At 46.6% G+C, this 16,574-nt stretch overlaps 2 protein-coding genes across 3 annotated transcripts in view; both read left to right on the top strand.

Moving 5' to 3' along the window:
- The window catches only part of CORO2A (coronin 2A), a 60,061-nt gene extending 54,986 nt beyond the window's left edge, over window positions 1-5,075 (top strand). For both annotated transcript variants that reach the window (XM_036856298.1, XM_036856297.1), the window contains 2 exons: window positions 502-776; window positions 2,097-5,075. In XM_036856298.1, the coding sequence (XP_036712193.1) occupies window positions 502-776; window positions 2,097-2,228 (407 nt within the window). In that variant the 3' untranslated portion in view covers window positions 2,229-5,075. The remainder of the gene's footprint in view (window positions 1-501; window positions 777-2,096) is intronic.
- A 2,076-nt stretch (window positions 5,076-7,151) lies between these two features.
- Window positions 7,152-16,574, top strand: part of TRIM14 (tripartite motif containing 14) — a 32,036-nt gene continuing 22,613 nt past the window's right edge. The window contains 3 exon segments of the mRNA XM_036855939.1: window positions 7,152-7,549; window positions 10,158-10,225; window positions 10,227-10,251. Of these exon segments, the coding sequence (XP_036711834.1) occupies window positions 7,334-7,549; window positions 10,158-10,225; window positions 10,227-10,251 (309 nt within the window). The 5' untranslated portion in view covers window positions 7,152-7,333.

Below are 16,574 nucleotides of genomic sequence, written 5' to 3'. Positions count from 1 at the left end.
ACTGGTAGACGGCAGAGCGCAGGGCAGGCGTGAGGAGCCCGCGGTATCCTGGGGCAGCCCCTACAAACCAAGCCTCGCTTAGATAATCACACAAGTGTGTATTTGCACTCTGCTTGCCCTGGTCTGTGGGTTTGTGCCTGTCTGCATGTGGCCATATCGCCCACACGTGTCACGTGTATCTCTGTGTATCCGTGTGGCTGTGTATCCGTGAACCTTCCTGTGGTTTTCAAACTGTGGTCCATAGCAAGGGGGGAAGGCTAAGTCAGGAGGGCTATGCCCCCCCACCTCCATTCCTACCAGTCAGCTCCCCTTCTTTCTGTTTTATATATTAGCTTCTATGGAATACATAATTCTGCTACTAAAAAAATATTAGAAGTTTGAAAACCAGTGACGTGGCCCAACTTCCTTATTTTACAGGGTGTGTCTGCGTGTGTCAGTGCCCCCCATGCCCACCTGCTCAGGGGCACTCAGTCCTCACCCAGCCCTTTGCTTCCCTCCCAGGGCCAGTCCTGATGTCCCTTAGGCCTGGCTCCGAGCTGCTGAGCCTCCAGCCTCTGCCCCCAGAGAGACCCCTCTCCAAGCCCAGGGCCCACACCTCGCCTCGTCTCTTCAACCAGACAGAAAAGCTGGCTGCAGAAGATGGCCGGAGGCCCCTCTCCCTGCTGGAGGAGAGGGCGCCACGGTGGGCATCAGAACACAGACTGGAGGAGAAGAAAACTTGGTTCACAAATGGCTTTGACATCTTCGAATGCCCCCCACCAAAGACAGAGAACGAGGTGTGAACGAGGGTGGGGTAGGCCTGCCAGGGGAGGGGAGCAGCTGTGAGCAGCTGAGGGGGGCGGAGAAAGTGAGAGGCGAGGAAAATAACCAGCTGTGTGGCCTGGCCTAGCCCCTTAACTCACTTTGCTGATTCACTCACAAACACGTCATGAGCACCATCTGCGTGTCAAGATGGTGGGTTTACTTACAGGTGGTAGGGAACAATCTGTAAAATGCCGAGGGTTTGACTTGGTAGGTAGTAAAGTCCCTTCCACTTCTGATGCTCTAGGATTTTCTGTGCGCTCAGAGTCAACATTTGTTAAGTGCCTACTGTGTGCCAGGCCCTGGGTAGGTAGGCACTTCGATATATCATCTGACTGTATTTTCTCAACAGCCCTGGGAGCGTGTAGTGGCTAAAACCACAAGGGCTGGTGTCTCACAGAGGGATTCTGATCCTGGCTCTACTGAGCGCTACTTCTAGGACCTTGGACCCGGGGGCTGAATCTCTCTCTTTTTTTAAATAAATTTATTTATTTATTTATTTATTTTTGCCTGCTTTGGGTCTTCGTTGCTGCGCGCGGGCTTTCTGTAGTTGTGGCGAGCGGGGGCGAGTTGCGGCGCGCGGGCTTCTCATTGCTGTGGCTTCTCTTGCGGAGCACGGGCTCTAGGCGCGGGGGCTTCAGTAGTTGTGGTGCGTGGGCTCAGTAGTTGTGGCTCGCGGGCTCCAGAGCACAGGCTCAGTAGTTGTGGCGCATGGGCTTAGTTGCTCCGCGGCATGGCTGAATCTCTCAGCTTCAGTTTCCACGGTGGTGAAGTGGGGGTACTAATACTACCACCCTCATAGGGGTGTTGTTAGCATCCAGTGGAATAACGAAATCCTTAGGGGGAACACCCAACATCTAGTACCATTCGATACAGTGGCAACAATTATAATAATGCTGAGGTTAGTTTTCTGACCCCCAGTTTCCAGAGGAGGAAATTGAAGTTCAGAGAGGGTAAGTAACCTGCCTGAGGTCACATAGTTTAGCGGTGGTGAAAACTCCAATCTCCAAGACTTCAGGGCCAAGTATACTTTGCTCCACCCATGGGGAAATCTAAGGAGGCAAAAAATGTCTGAAACGTTAAGACTTTTTGATTTTCATTTATTGGGTGAAGAAAACTAGGTTTTTGTAAAAGATCTATGCCATGGCTGTCCCCTCAGGCCTCAGCCACGTAAATGTAATCACCCACCTTTCTGAGTCAAAAAGGGGCAATGTTTAATGCTTTCTGCTGGTGTCCTGACCCCTTGCATCCCAGGACACCCAGGTGACCTTCCCCTCTGCTCTGTGCTTTCCCAGCTGCTGCAGATGTTCTATCGGCAACAAGATGAGATCCGAAGGCTCCGGGAGCTGGTGACCCAGCGTGAGGTCCAGGCCAAACAATTGGAATTGGAGATCAAAAACTTGCGGATGGACTCAGAGAGGCTCTGAGCAGGGTCCTCTGCCCTCCTCGCCCTCAGGGACACCACTCGGCTCACGGAGAGGTCCGGAACCAAACCACAGGTCCCCCGAGAACAGCCACTATTTCTGTATTTTTTACCAGAGATGAAACTCTTGGTCGCTGAAAGATTCCAGTGGGACCTGGTGCCGATTTTCTATTTGCCTTCTTGAAACAACAGTGTCTGAATTGACTCTTTTCAGATGATACCTTGCCTTCTGTTTAATTGTTTTGAAGGGTCCATGGTAACTTCTCAAGGGGAAGAACATTGTAGAAAGTTAGAGCTGGAAGGTCCTAGGAGGTGAACCTTCCTGTGGTTTTCAAACTGTGGTCCATAGCAAGGGGGGAAGGCTAAGTCAGGAGGGCTATGCCCCCCCACCTCCATTCCTACCAGTCAGCTCCCCTTCTTTCTGTTTTATATATTAGCTTCTATGGAATACATAATTCTGCTACTAAAAAAATATTAGAAGTTTGAAAACCAGTGACGTGGCCCAACTTCCTTATTTTACAGGTGGGGAAAATGAGGCCCAGAGAGAGGCAAGTAATCAAGGTCCCCAGAGAGTTCATGGCCAGGCTGGGCTGAGCTCCTGGTCTCCTGGGTCTGCCTTTCTGCGGTTTATGATGCAGCAGATGTGCAGTTCTCAGCCCACAAGGCAGGAATCCGTTGGTTCTGGCCTCAGCTGTGCCCCTGACTTGCTCAGTGACCTCTTGCAAGTCACTACCTCTCTGGTCTCACTTTCTCCATCTGAACAAGGGGGACCCTGGAATGCGCTGCCCTCTATAGGATCTGCCACCTGAGATAAGAAACCTTGGCCTTGACCTAAGGAAGACTACTTGTAGGGCGATGATCTGGGTTTGCTGCAGGAACTCCGAAGACATTGACAAAGAGGCAGAGGAAGTTTAACTTCAGGGAAGTAAGTCAGGGTTCAGCCTAATTGTAGAACACAGACGGGAGGCCATCCTCTCTCTCTTCAACCAGAATCAGCCGAATATGGGTAGACACTATCCCTTATGTGGGGATGCAGACAGCAGAGTGGTGCCCATGGCTACTGACTGCCACCACCAAAGCCCTGAGGTCACAGAGCCTGCCTCCTCCAGGATGATGTAGGCAGATTTCAGCCCAAGGTAATAGAAGAGGTCCCCAGGAGGTAGGGAGCCCCAGCCTGGAAGTGTGCCGGCAGAGCCACATGGCCGCCCAGCCATGAGGGTTTCTGGAGAAGGATGACTGCACTAGGCAAGGAAGCGGGACCAGATGGCCCTGACTTCCCTTCCGACCTGAGAGTTTTTCTGTGTCCCTCCTTTGTGAATCTGTATTCTGAGCCCTTTCTCTAAGGTTCTCTCCTTCTCAGTGGTCAGTACAACAACCCAGCTAGAGACGGGGAATGTTGGAAGTTAAATGTGCCCCTCTTTACCAAGGCTATGCGGACGATGAGTTTGCCCATTGCACAGGGCGATCCTGGATCTAAGATGGGAACTGCAGGAGGCCACCTAGTCTGGTAGGTTTCAACCCAGGCTGTACCTTAGAATCCCCTTGGGAGCCTTCAGGAACTACAGATACCCAGGCCCAACCCCAGACCAGCTGGAGCCGAATCTCCAGAGTAGGGCCTGACCTTGTGTATGTTTTTATAAGTTCCCAGGTAAATCTGCAATACCGCGAGGCCAGAGACCCACTGGGCTAGTCCCTCTGTACCTATTTGCAGTAAAGATGAGGACAGTGAGCACCAGACAGGATCTGGGACTTCAACCCTATCTTCTAAGTCCATGCTGGAAGCTCCTAAAAAAAGTCAAGAAGCATTGTCCTGGGTGTCTCTGGGACCCTGACTGCAGCACAGTGAGGGCTCTGTGCTCCCGACTGCCCCCTCCCCGAGCCATGGCTGCGTCCCCTTGTTTGCCCACACACACCAGGTGCCCATGTTCCTTGTCAGGTTTACTCAGTCACTGGGGCCTGCCAAGCTTGCCAAAGGCCAGATCCCAGACATTGTCAGGGGAGCAGAGCTCCACTGGATGGGGTTACCTTTCCCACCTCATTTGCAGCCAGCATGTCACAGTTTACAAAACACTCCCACCCTCAATCACTGACACATTCTACTCTAATACGGGTCAGCTAGGTGTTATTATCCCCAAGTTCAGAAGAGAAGACCTAACCTCAGAGAATGAAGAATCATCAAGCCCAAAAGGCACTGGCTGCAAGGCATGGAGGTGGGGCCCGTCTGGAGAGCTTCCCGCATGCCTCCTCGACACAGAGACATCCCTTCCTTCTCAAGCTCTCCCCACCCCTAAGGGACCCAGACCTCGTGCTTAAAAACAATACGAAGGCATCCATGAACAAACTTCTTTTTCCTTCTTTTTTTTTTTTTTTACGTCTACAATAAATTATTTAAATTATTTCACATCAAGGGAGAGGGATAGGTAATTTTTATCAGATATTTTTTTAAGACATTTTTTAAAATTACATTTTTGTTCTTGACTGATGAAGTGGAACTCGCCCAGCATTTGCAGGGCCCTCAATCAAGCTCAGGGCAAGCAGAATGTGTACTCATCTCCTTACTCCATACCCTAGGAACCCCCTGACTGTTGACTCAGGAACTTTCTGAGAATGAAGACAGCACTGGGAGATGAGCTTTGGGGTGTATCCACCTTAGCTCTACAGTCATTGAGATTGTATCATAGAGGGAAGCAGGAAGTCAGAAATCAATCTATGCTTTTAATATGAAACCGTGCCTGAAACAGTTTGATTGTTTTAATATTGTTTCTGAAATTCCTTGTACCTTTGTAAAAAAAAAAAAAAAAAGTGAAAATAAATAGATGTGGAATAGTGCAATGGAAAATATGTAACAAAATAATAAACAACATCTTCCTAGACATTTTAATACATGGAGCTTTCCTTGATTTGTTTCACAAATACCAATTACAGGTTTCCCTCGCTATCTGAAAGTAGAGGGTTCTTATGAAACCTTTTGTAAGCCAAAATGGCTAAAGTGAAGAAGCAATTACCTTAACACAACTTGCTAACGGACGCACAAAATAAGTCCAGATAAAGCACAAATGCTCACAGGCACAGTTCAAAGCTAAGATGGCTTAATGTTGAGATGCTGAGTGTAGTTTCTGGGGAAGGAGCTTGGTGGTGCCACTCCCACTGCTTGGGGTGCTAGGGGGTGCACCAATGCCTCTATAATAGCTTGCTGTAAAACAAATGCTGAACATATTTTCACTTTTTGTCTTTTCTCATAAAAGCGAAAATCCTCTTCAGATTTCTTTCCGTTAGTGAAAGCAAGTACTAATGTAGGTCTTTCGTGAAAGCAAGGTGGCATAAAGTGAACTTTTGGAAATACCCACTTGTTTGGGCCAGAAACCAAGCTGGGAAACAGGCAAGAAAGACTTGGTTCCTACCCTCCAAAGAGTTTTTAGTCGTGGTTGGAAGGAAGGGGACATTCAGGCTGCTCTTGGAGGAGAAGTAAGGAAGGCTTCTTGGAGGAAATGATATTTAGGCAGAAACCTGAAGGATAAATAGGAGTAAACAAGGCAAAGAGCATTTAGGGAAAAGAGTGTTCCAAGCAGAGAAAACTACCTGTTCCATAGTCTGGAAACAAGCAAAGGGTGGAGCATAGACAGGGCAGAGATCATGAGTATTAAGAGCCAAAGGCAGACTTCCCTGGTCGTCCAGGGGTTAAAACTCCATGCTTCTACTGCAGGGAGCGTGGGTTCGATCCCTGGTAGGGGAAGGTCCACATGCGAGCGGTGCGACCAAAAAAAAAAAAGGAATGGAAAGAGCCAAGGGCTTTGTAGGTGGGAGCTGAGACTTTTTTTCCCTAGTTTTATTGAGGTATGATTGACAAAAATTGTATATATTTATGTTGTTTGTGATTTCTTGAGGTGTATGTGGTAATGATTACGATATGAATACATTGTGAAATGATCACCACAATCTAGTTGATTAACACATCCATTACCTCACATCGTTACCATTTTTTGTGTATGGTTGAGAACATTTGAGATCCAATCTCAACAAATCTCAAGTGTACAATACAGTATTATTAACTATAGTCACCATGCTGTACATTAGATCCCCAGAACTTATGGGTTCTGTAACTTAAACTTTGTACCCTTTTCCCCCACCCTACCCTTTTCTGTCAGCCCCTTGTAACCACCTTTCTACTCTCTATCAGTTTGACTTTTTTTTCCCCACATATTTAGGTATCATACAGTATTTGTCTTTCTTCGTCTGGCTTATTTCACTTAGCATAATGTCTTCCTGGCTCATTCATTTAGAAAATGGCAGGATTTCCTCTTTTAAGTCTGAATAACATTTCACTATATATACGTGCATATACCACATCTTCTTTATCCATTCATCCACTGATAGACACTTGGGTTTTTTCCATATTTTGGCTATTGTAAATAATGCTGCAGTGAACATGGGAGTGCAGATAGCTCTGAGATACTGACTTCATATTCTTTGGATATACACCCAGAAGTAAGATTGCGGGATCATATGGTAGTTCTATTTTTAATTTTTTGAGGAACCTCCATACTGTTTTCCATAATGCCTGCACCAACTTACATTCCGTGGATGCTGAGACTTTAGCGTGGGTGCAGGTGGAGTTTCCAGAATGTTTCTCACAGTTACGGGAATCGTTATTTCTCTTGGGGATAGGGCAAGAGAGAATTAAGGGAAAATGAAAAGCTAGGTAATGCACAGCATCCCGGAAGGCCACAGCCAACTTTGGTCCCATCCACAGGGCTGCAGTTTTCTGATCATGACTGGAAGAGCGTCACTCAGCGGGGAAGCCCACCTCCTTGCAGTTAGTTAGCCCATTCGAAGTGAGCCCCCATTTGCGCTGTGGCCGCCTCTGGGCTAGACACAGAGCCGGGAGACCAGGCCTGAGCACTCATTGCCCGGGCAGATGGGCGGGAGAGCACCGTGCTGTCCGCAGGGTGATGATGCTGCGGCTGCGCCCTGGCCTGCCAGGGGCGCCCTGCCATGTATCTGTCTTTCCCTGCCGGAAGTGGGACGGCCCTGAGCGCCCCGCCCCACCGCCCAGGTTTCGATTTCCCTGCCGGCCCCTCTCTGCGCGGCGTCCCCCAAACTTGGGGGTGAATGGCGGGCGCGGCGGCGCCAAGTGGGACGCCTGGGGGGCTGGGCCCAGCGGAGCCCGAAGACGCGCGCGGCTGGCGCAGCCCGGAGCACGGCGACCGCGTGGCTGAGCTCTTCGGTCGCCGCTGCCGCCGCTGCGTGTGCGCGCTTTGCCGGGTGCTGGGCTCGCACCGCGGCCACCCGGTTGGTCTGGCGCTGGAGGAGGCGGCGCGCGTGCAGGTGGGGACGCGGGGGCGGTAGCCCGGGAGCAACGGGCGGGGAGGGGCGTACTGGGTCCCACTGACAGTTCCCGGTTGGGACCAGGACCCCCAAGGCGGCCCAGAGACCGTCTAGGAGGCCGACCTGTTGTTGTTCAGAAAAAGAAACTGAAGCCCAAGGAAAGGCAAGGCCATCATTTAAGCATAAGAAGAGGTGGGTTTGGGAGTGAGAACTTGGGCGCCCCGGCCGGCACCGGATATCCCGGACCTCATCCACCAAGGCGGGTCCACCACACTGCCTTTGGGCCGGAAGAAATTCTGCCTTTTAACAAAGACGAAAAAATCCCTCCCGCTTCGAAAACATCTGTGTTTCCGGAAAGCCACACAAACACCTCCTCTGGTTTTCCCTCCTGGAATTCAGAGAGGGACTGCGGACCGCCTGATCGCCCTGGGAGCGGACACAAAGGCCCTCTGCCTACGCCGTTCTGCCCCTCCCCCTCCATACCCGCTCCATTCCACGCTCATAACAGCCTGGTGAGAGCTAGGCCAGACGCTTCGTGGACAAGGAGAGGAGGGTTCTGGAGGCCGAGGAGGGCCTTGAACCCAGGACTGCCTCCCACGGGCCCTTTCTCACCTTGGAGCTCTCGCCCATGCTTATTCCTAATAGTGAAAGGGCGCTCTGGACTCTTGTCCCAACCTTGTGGCCAACTTGTCCAGTGACTCTAGTCAGACCCCTCCAACCTCTCTGGGCTAGGCAGGCCCTCCTGTCACAGACAGATGTTGATTCTACCACTTCCACCTTAAAGAAGTCGACTGTGGTTAATCCAGCCCCACAATGACCTATCCCCTGCACAGCATAACTTAACACCATCATGGTGACAACCTTGGAGCTCCACTGTGAGAATGGGCCACGTGGGGGCCAATCTAGCAGGTGGAGTCCAGGATTCAAGGCTTGCCTCTGCCTCCAAGATCTTCTTCTTCTTATCTATAAAATGGTTATAATAATAATTTTGTTCCTCAAAATGCTGTTTTCAAAGTTAACAAGGCTGCTTTCAGAGATATAGCTTTTAATAGGCAGGTCTACCCACCTACTCCTTTTGCATCCACACACCCACCCACTCACCTGTCTGTTCATGCATCATCCATCCGCCCATTCATTCGTTCATTAGACATCCATTCAACTCATACCTGGTGCCATGAGTCAAGGAATAGACCAATTCTTCCCTGACCTGGAGGAGTTCCTTTGCTAGTGGGGGAAGAACAAACAGTGACAACACAGTATGATAAGTACTGTAATTGGAGAGTCTGAGGCAGTGGTCAGTGGGAGCCAAAGAGAGGACAATGTGAACCAGGTACAGGAAGCCCAGCAAGACTTCCTGGAGGAGGAACCATTGGAAATGGCGGTGAAAAATAAGTAGGGTTTCACCAGGTACCTAGACTGGAGAAGCACCCTGTGACTGGAGGTTTCAAGCACCAGGAAGCTGGGTTATCCTTGGCTGATAGGCAGGAGCTGGACTTGAAGGCTTAGAAATCACAGTGGGGTATGGATGTACTCCTGGAAGTTGAGGCTATGGCTCATACTTGGGTTACTATTGTGTTCCCAGCCCCCCCACTCACTCCCAGCCCCCCAGCTAGAATAAAACTGTGCACACCGTAGCAAATGCTTGTTGGATATTAAAATAACGATACAAGCTACGTCTGTTGAGCACTTACTGTGTGCCAAGCACTATACCAAGCACTTTGTGTACTTCTTATTCTTTACAGCAACTCTGTAGGGGTGTCCCCTTTTGTGTAGCTGAGGAAACCGAGGTTTAGAAAGGTGAGGTCACTTGCCCAGGTCATGTGGAAGGAGAGCTGGGACTCAGACCTAGGAGGTCCCATGTGACTCTGGGGCTTAGGCTCATGACTTGCTCCAGCTCTCCACTTGAATTTGGCAGCCCCTGGTAATTCTGTTCAATTCAGCAAACACTTCTGGGTCACCCCCTGGTCCCTATGGGGGAGCGGGAGCCAAGGATGGAGCAGACCTGCCCTCAGGAAGCTCCCAGTTGGTCCAGCAGCTGAGTGTAAGGTGAGCCATAAGAAGGTAAGATAGAGGTAAGGCCTTTGGAGAAATGGCAGTTGCAAAAAGCAGAGATAAGGAAGGGAGCCATCTTAGGTGGGAGAGGGGACCTCTTACACATGCAGGTCCTCTGAACCCCAACCCAGGCCAGAGGACCACAGACCAAGCCTGGATGCAAGTTCCATGAGGGCAGCTCCAAGAACAGGCCCCAGCACATTATAGGTACTTAGTATTCACTCTAGAAGTGAAGGCTCTTCCCCTGACCCCAAGCTGCTTCCCTAAAGTCCTATTTGAGGGCCTGGAAAAGCAGGTCACAAGCAGGACTATCCTAGAAAAAAAGGGGGCACCTCGAGGTTTGGAGAATACCTCATGTGGGCCTCTGAGGATCAGAGTGGCCCTAGTTCCAGCTCATCTTCCAATTTGCCTCATGACTTTGGGCAAGTCAGCTCACCTTCTGAGTCTCAGCTCAGCTGAAAAAAAATACAGGAGTGAGAGGACATGACCCCTGGGGTGACTTGTTATCTCAAAAGTGACAACATTAAGACTTCTCTCCTAACGCTTTCACATACAGAAACTCACCCAAGAATGTTTAAAGAATTTGACAACCAAGAAGCGGCAGCAAGTTGGCAACATAACCCAGACAAGATGCTGCTGAGAAGCTCAAGGCAAGTGGGGGATTCTTCCTTATTCTAGATGAGATGTCCACCTTTGCCCTTGGACACACAGTTCTCCCCAGTATGGAGCCAAGGGAAAATGAAAACCAGCCTCAAAGGGGCAGGTCAGGTTTGGTGAGGCCTGGGGCTTCTGTAATTTAGGGGGCCCTTTTGGAGAAAAAGAACACAAAATTAGTTGCAAGACCATGAAGGGACCATGCCAGGGAGGGACCTGGGGCTCCTGTTTCATTAGCTTTGTGGTGAATCTGCCTCTGCCCAGCGCCCTAGCCTTGTCCCATAATGCCTGACAAAATGGAGGAACGGCCTTTTCTCCCGCCATGGCCAAAGCCATTCTCTTGGGCAGACTAGTCCTCCATCCCCCGCACCCCAAACTGCCTTAAGCAAAGCAAAATACAAGGTAAGGAACACACAAATCGCTCTTTAGGTTTCACTGTTGAAAGAAAGTGAATAGGTATAAATGTATTCCATAAATATGTACTTTCTTCAGGCTTCTCCTTGCATAACACTGTTTATTTAAGTGGATTCTTTTGTGGGTTTTAAGTGAGAAGCTGAGGCTGACATTATCCCAGCTGCTGTTTTGACTGTGAGAATGGTGTGGCTCTTTAGGAGCGTTTTAGGTGAACTTGGCCAATCGCTTCCCTTCTCAGCCTCAGCTGCCACCGCCTCAAAGTGAGGGCTGGAGTGGGTTGCCCTCCCAGGGCCTGTCTCACTGAGGGCTCTGTGAACCCCGGACTGGCCACCCCAAGTCAGGCAGGGAGATTGGCTCTGACAACCACAGGAGTAGCTGGCACCCAGACCAGGCCACAGAGTTGGCCCCCTGTTTGCCCAGCATCCATTATCTTTCGGGTGACAGCATGCCCCAGTTTACTGGGCACAGTTGTGGTTTACACCTGTGGCCCTGGGTTAATTATTAATCATGTCATGTCTTCAAGAGCAGGACTCTGGGTATAGGCAACTACATCAGTTCAAAAGGATTTGGGAACTGAAAGTTGGCACACCTGAAGGGATGGCGGAGGTGCTTTGGGCTGTTCAGCCAGAAGAACAGAGTCAGGGCACAGTCTCACTGTCTGTAAATCTCTGAGCAGATATGGTTTGGGGGTCCCCGAGGAAAGAGTTAGGATCCGTGTGGAAAGTCTAAGGGGGCAGGTTTCAGCTTAATCTAAGGAATGGTTTTCTTTCTTTGAAGCTTTTCCCCAACTTTTAAACTTTATTTTGAAGTAATTACAGATTTATAGGAAGTTGCAAAAGTAGTGCATGACCCTGGATGGATGACAAGATTCCTTGCCCTTCCCCTAGGCCAGTGGGTGGACTTTTACTGGTGCCTAGTTCATGGATGGAGCGGCTCTCTGTGAATCTGGTTTGATGCGGGTCAGGTGGCCCCCTTCCCACTCCCAGGACGCCAGGTGCCCAGGGCGCCCTCCTAGATGACCCGGCCCCAGCATGGTGTGGCTCTCATACGCCCCTCCACCTCCACCCCACCTGGGTCCCTCACTCAGCTCCCGCCCATGGTTCTGACGCCAAGTTCCCTCTTTGTTTTTGGCACCCAAGGATTTCCCTTTTTTTGTTGTTGTTTGTTTGATTGTGGGTTGGTTTTTTGGGTTTTGTTCTTTTTTTTCAGCTTGATCACGTAATTTTAAAATTTGCTCATTTTATCAGCATTTCCATGTGTTTGAAGTAGGAAGGGGGATTTCCATGTCAGCTCCTTCTCCCTTTTTGACCAAAACTATATGTCATTTTACATATGGGGGGTTTTGTGGTTGTTTGTTTAAGACCCTAACCCTTCCCTATGTCATTAAAAGTTCTTTATCAATGTCAGTATTAGAGGCTGTATATTCCATTATATGGATCGACCATGATTCATGAAGCCATTTTCCTAATGTTGAACATTTAGATCACTTCCAGGCTTTCACTCATGTAAAACAACGCTGCAGTGATATTTGGCACCTTGATTTATTTTCTTTGGGACACGTTCCTAGAAGTGAGTCGCCTGGCTCAATAGGCACAGACGTTTGTAGGGAGTCTGGTGCGTTCTGCTGAACTCTGGCAGGCGTAGTTGTGGCAGAAAGGTCTGGGGCAACCTTGCTTACTCAGAGGCAGTACTAGGGAAAAGGCCATTTGCCTGAAAATTAATCCATAAAACAGCTTGGTAAACAAATTAAAACCAGTAAAGTTCATAAATGTCAAACATCTACTGTTCAGAAGCCAACAACCAGGCCTAGCCATCCACGCCTTTCCAGAGAGCAATCAAGAAGGACTTGATCGTGAATCCCCAGCCAACACCCATTAAATGATTTTTCTCTGACATCCTTGTTAATAGGCTGTTTGCTTCCCCATCATGGCTCTTCAGCGGGCTCATACATGCCAGGTGTAGGGAAAATCAGCACTTGCCTGCCGCCCTAACTTTTTACTCAAACTGGGATGAGTTGACAATATAGCAGAGTGGTTATAGTCTTCTTTCAAATCTTCCAAATTTTCCACAGTAAGCTTTTGATACTTTTGTGAACAACAACAAAATAGTATATAAATACATGATATATATATAGATATATATTAGTTCACTTTGAACCAATGTGGCCCAAACCAGACAGTGTACTTCCTTGTTTCATTTCCAGAATTCTCTCTCTCAGTCTTTTTTTTTTTTACCATATTGCATAATCAGCCTCATCTTGCCTATACTTAAGTTTTCTATGCTGAGATTTATAACAATGTGTAGTGTCATTAAGCTTATTTTGTATATTCTTCTTTAAAAAGTGGATCTGTAGAAACTGCTTGGAGCCCAGTTGGTTGGGGGAAGATATTTGCTCTCGGTTTCTGTAGGAAGGTCCTCCGTGTACATATGTTGCCTCCAAAATGTGTGGATAAATCAAGCGTTTAGAACACATTCTCTTTCCTTCGTTTAGTCATTCAACAAAGATATATTTCTGTCCAGGCTCACTGACTCATAGAAACCATGTTGTAAGTGTGGACTAATTCCCAAGCTAGCCCAAAGCCAATTTAATCAATATGAGGCTCTAAACTCAGAGCCTCACCACTGCCTAGAACATTGCATGGGAAACACAAGACTTTGGGAGCCCATCCCGTAGATCCTGCCAAACCACACATTCCTGCCCCACTAAGGAGAGAACATGGCACGCAGGGGAGCCTGCCCACCCCCATGCCTGCCTGGGTACCAAGGATCTTTCTGCTGTGTGGGCTGTACAGACATTTGGGCTGAGGAAAGAAGCCGGCCTGATTTTTTTGTTGTTATGATTTTATTTTTTAATTGTACTAGTAATACATGAATGCATCTCAGTTTTTAAAATTTAAATAGTTTATTAGAATACAGTGTACAGCTATGGAAAGTACAGAGTGAGAGTCCCTCTTGACCATGTCCCCAGTCCCACACCTCTTCCCAAACATGACCAAACTAACAGACATTTTATTTTTTTTAAATTTTGATTAATTTATTTATTTTGGCTGTGTTGGGTCTTCTTGCTCCATGCGGGCTTTCTCTAGTTGCGGTGAGCGGGGGCTACTCTTCGTTGCGGTGCGCGGGCTTCTCATTGCGGTGGCTTCTCTTGTTGCAGAGCACGGGCTCTAGGCGCGTGGGCTTCAGTAGTTGTGGCACGTGGGCTCAGTAGTTGTGGCTCACGGGCTTCAGAGCACAGGCTCAGTAGTTGTGGCGCAGAGGCTTAGATGCTCCACGGCATGTGGGATCTTCCCGGACCAGGGCTCGAACCCATGTCCCCTGAACTGACAGGCGGATTCTTTTTTTTTTTTTTTTTTTGACAGGCGGATTCTTATCCACTGTGCCACCAGGGAAGTCCCCAGACATTTTAAATGCACTTGCAAACATGCAGATGCATATATACATGTACACTTTTAATTTTGTTATCTTTTACATAAATGGGATCATCCTATATGTATTATTCTGCAACTTGCCCTTTTTCACACAGTGTCTTGAAGAGCTTTCCACGACAGGACATATAGGTCCACTGCATTCTTTGGGGGGGTGTGTGTGTGTGTGTGTGGCAAAATACACATAACATAAAAGTTACCATTTTAACCATTTTTAAGCGTATAATTCAGTGGCATTAATTACATTCACAGTGTTGTACAACCATCAGCACTCTTTCCAAAAGTTTTTCATTACCCTAAATATAAACTCTGTAATCATTAAGCAATTACTTCCCATTCCCCTCCCACCAGCTCCTGGTAACCTCTAATCTACTTCCTGTCTCTATGAATTTGCCTACTCTAGATATTTCATATAAGTGGAATCATACAATATTTGTCCTTCTCTGTCTGGCTTATTTAATTTAGCATCATGTCTTCAAGGTTCATCCATATTATAGCATGTGTCAGAACACTGCATTCGTTTTAATCACTGAATATTATTATTTCATTGTATGAATGCAGCATAGTTTGTACAATGAACATATATATATACTTCCCATGTTGACAATTTTGTCCAACTTTTCTCTATCTCCAACAATGCTATAGTGAGCTTCTTGGTACACAAATCTTTGTGCACATGTGAAAACATTTTCTAGGATCAATTCCTGCAAGAGGAGCTGCTGCATCAAAGGATTTAAGCATTTTAAATTTTGATTTTATCATATCACCCTCTAAAAATGCAATACTAATGGACACTACCACCTGCAGTGTATGTAAGTGCCTATTCCACACACCCTTATGGACTCTTGGTATTATCCATCAGTTAGCATTCTTCCAGTCTGATGGCCAATATATATATATATATATTTTTTTTTTTTTTTTTTTTTTTTTTTTTTTCTGATTATGCTGCTCACTTCCTTGATTGTTTGGGACGCTGAGGCACCTCTTCATACGTCTATTGGCATTTGCATATCTCTGGTCCATTTTTAAATTGAATGATTTCTTTTTTCACTATATGTTATGGATAGTAAGCCTGTGTAGTTTGTTACTTGTCATGTGGCTTTGTTTACAGTGCCTTACCTCTCGGGAAGAGTTTCTTTTTTTATGTAGTCCAACCTGTCATGACTCTGAGTTTTGGGTTCGTCTTACAGAGGTCTTCCCTTCTCAAATTTTTAAAAATAAAATTGTTTTGTATTTTATTCTAGTAGGTTTATTATTTTTTTAATGTATAGTGCTTTGATCTATTTAGAATTGTTTGTTTGTTTAGCTTTTATCGTGGAAAACCTCAAGCATACATACGTGTTTTGAAGCAAATTGCAGACATACCATTTCATCTGTAAAACTCTGAGCATATTACCTCTATAAGATAAGTACTCATTTTTTAAAGTATATAACCATAGTATCATCATCACACCTATGAAAATTAACAGTGGTTCCTTAATATTATCAAATATCCAACCAGTAGTCACATTCCCAATTGTCTTATAAACGTCACATTTTATTTGTTTATTTGAATTAGGAGTGAAATAAAGTTTTCAAAATGCGATGGGTTGATATATTTTTTTAAGTTGATGGTTAACATGCTCCTCTGTCCTCTATGTGTCTTCTAAATTGTATCTTTAAGTTAGATCTAGAGGCTTAATCAGATTCACATTCACATTTTTCACAAGAGTACTTCATAGGTGGGGTTCTGTCTGAATTTATTTTTGTATACAGAATAAGATAAGGATCTAGCTTAGTTTTTTTTAAAATACATGATTAATTGCGTGCTGTACCAATACCATTTGTTGAATTATATATATAATTATATTAATTATATATATGTATATACATACTTTTCTAAGCTATTCTTTGCTCTTGATCTTTTTGTCTATGCCTAAGCCACATAGTTTTAAACCCTGTACCTTTACAGTTTGTTCTGATATCTAATAAGGCAGCTCATCGTTCATTGATGTTTTTTTTTGGCCATGCCACACAGCTTGCAGGATCTTAGTTCTCCGACCAGGAATCAAACCAGTGCCCTCAGCAGTGAAAGCCTGGCGTCCTAACCACGGGACCGCCAGGGAATTCCCCTTCATTGATCCTTTAAAAGAAATTTTTGGCTTTTCCTGTGCTTATTCTCCCCCATGGTAATTTAACATTCGGTTAATCTGTATGTTAAGACTTTGGTTGGGATTGCATCCAATTTATAGACTAATTTGGAGACAAATGGCATCTTTATAGTATTCAATCTTCCCAGCCAGGGATATGGTTTTTCTTCCATGCATTCAGATTATTTTATGTCTTTCAGTACAATTTTATGCTTTTCTTTATCTAGGCCCTTACAGTTTTTGTTAGGTCTAGTTTTAAATATTTTGCTATTTTTTTTCTATTGTTTTAAGGATGATCTTTATTTCTCCATTCATTTTCCAATTGGTTATAGCTGGTACTTAGGAAAG

This window comes from Balaenoptera musculus, chromosome 6 (assembly GCF_009873245.2).
Source record: "Balaenoptera musculus isolate JJ_BM4_2016_0621 chromosome 6, mBalMus1.pri.v3, whole genome shotgun sequence".
Taxonomy (NCBI): Eukaryota; Metazoa; Chordata; class Mammalia; order Artiodactyla; family Balaenopteridae; genus Balaenoptera; species Balaenoptera musculus.
The sequence above is the reverse complement of the archived record's forward strand: the minus strand, read 5'-3'. Positions and strand labels throughout refer to the sequence as shown.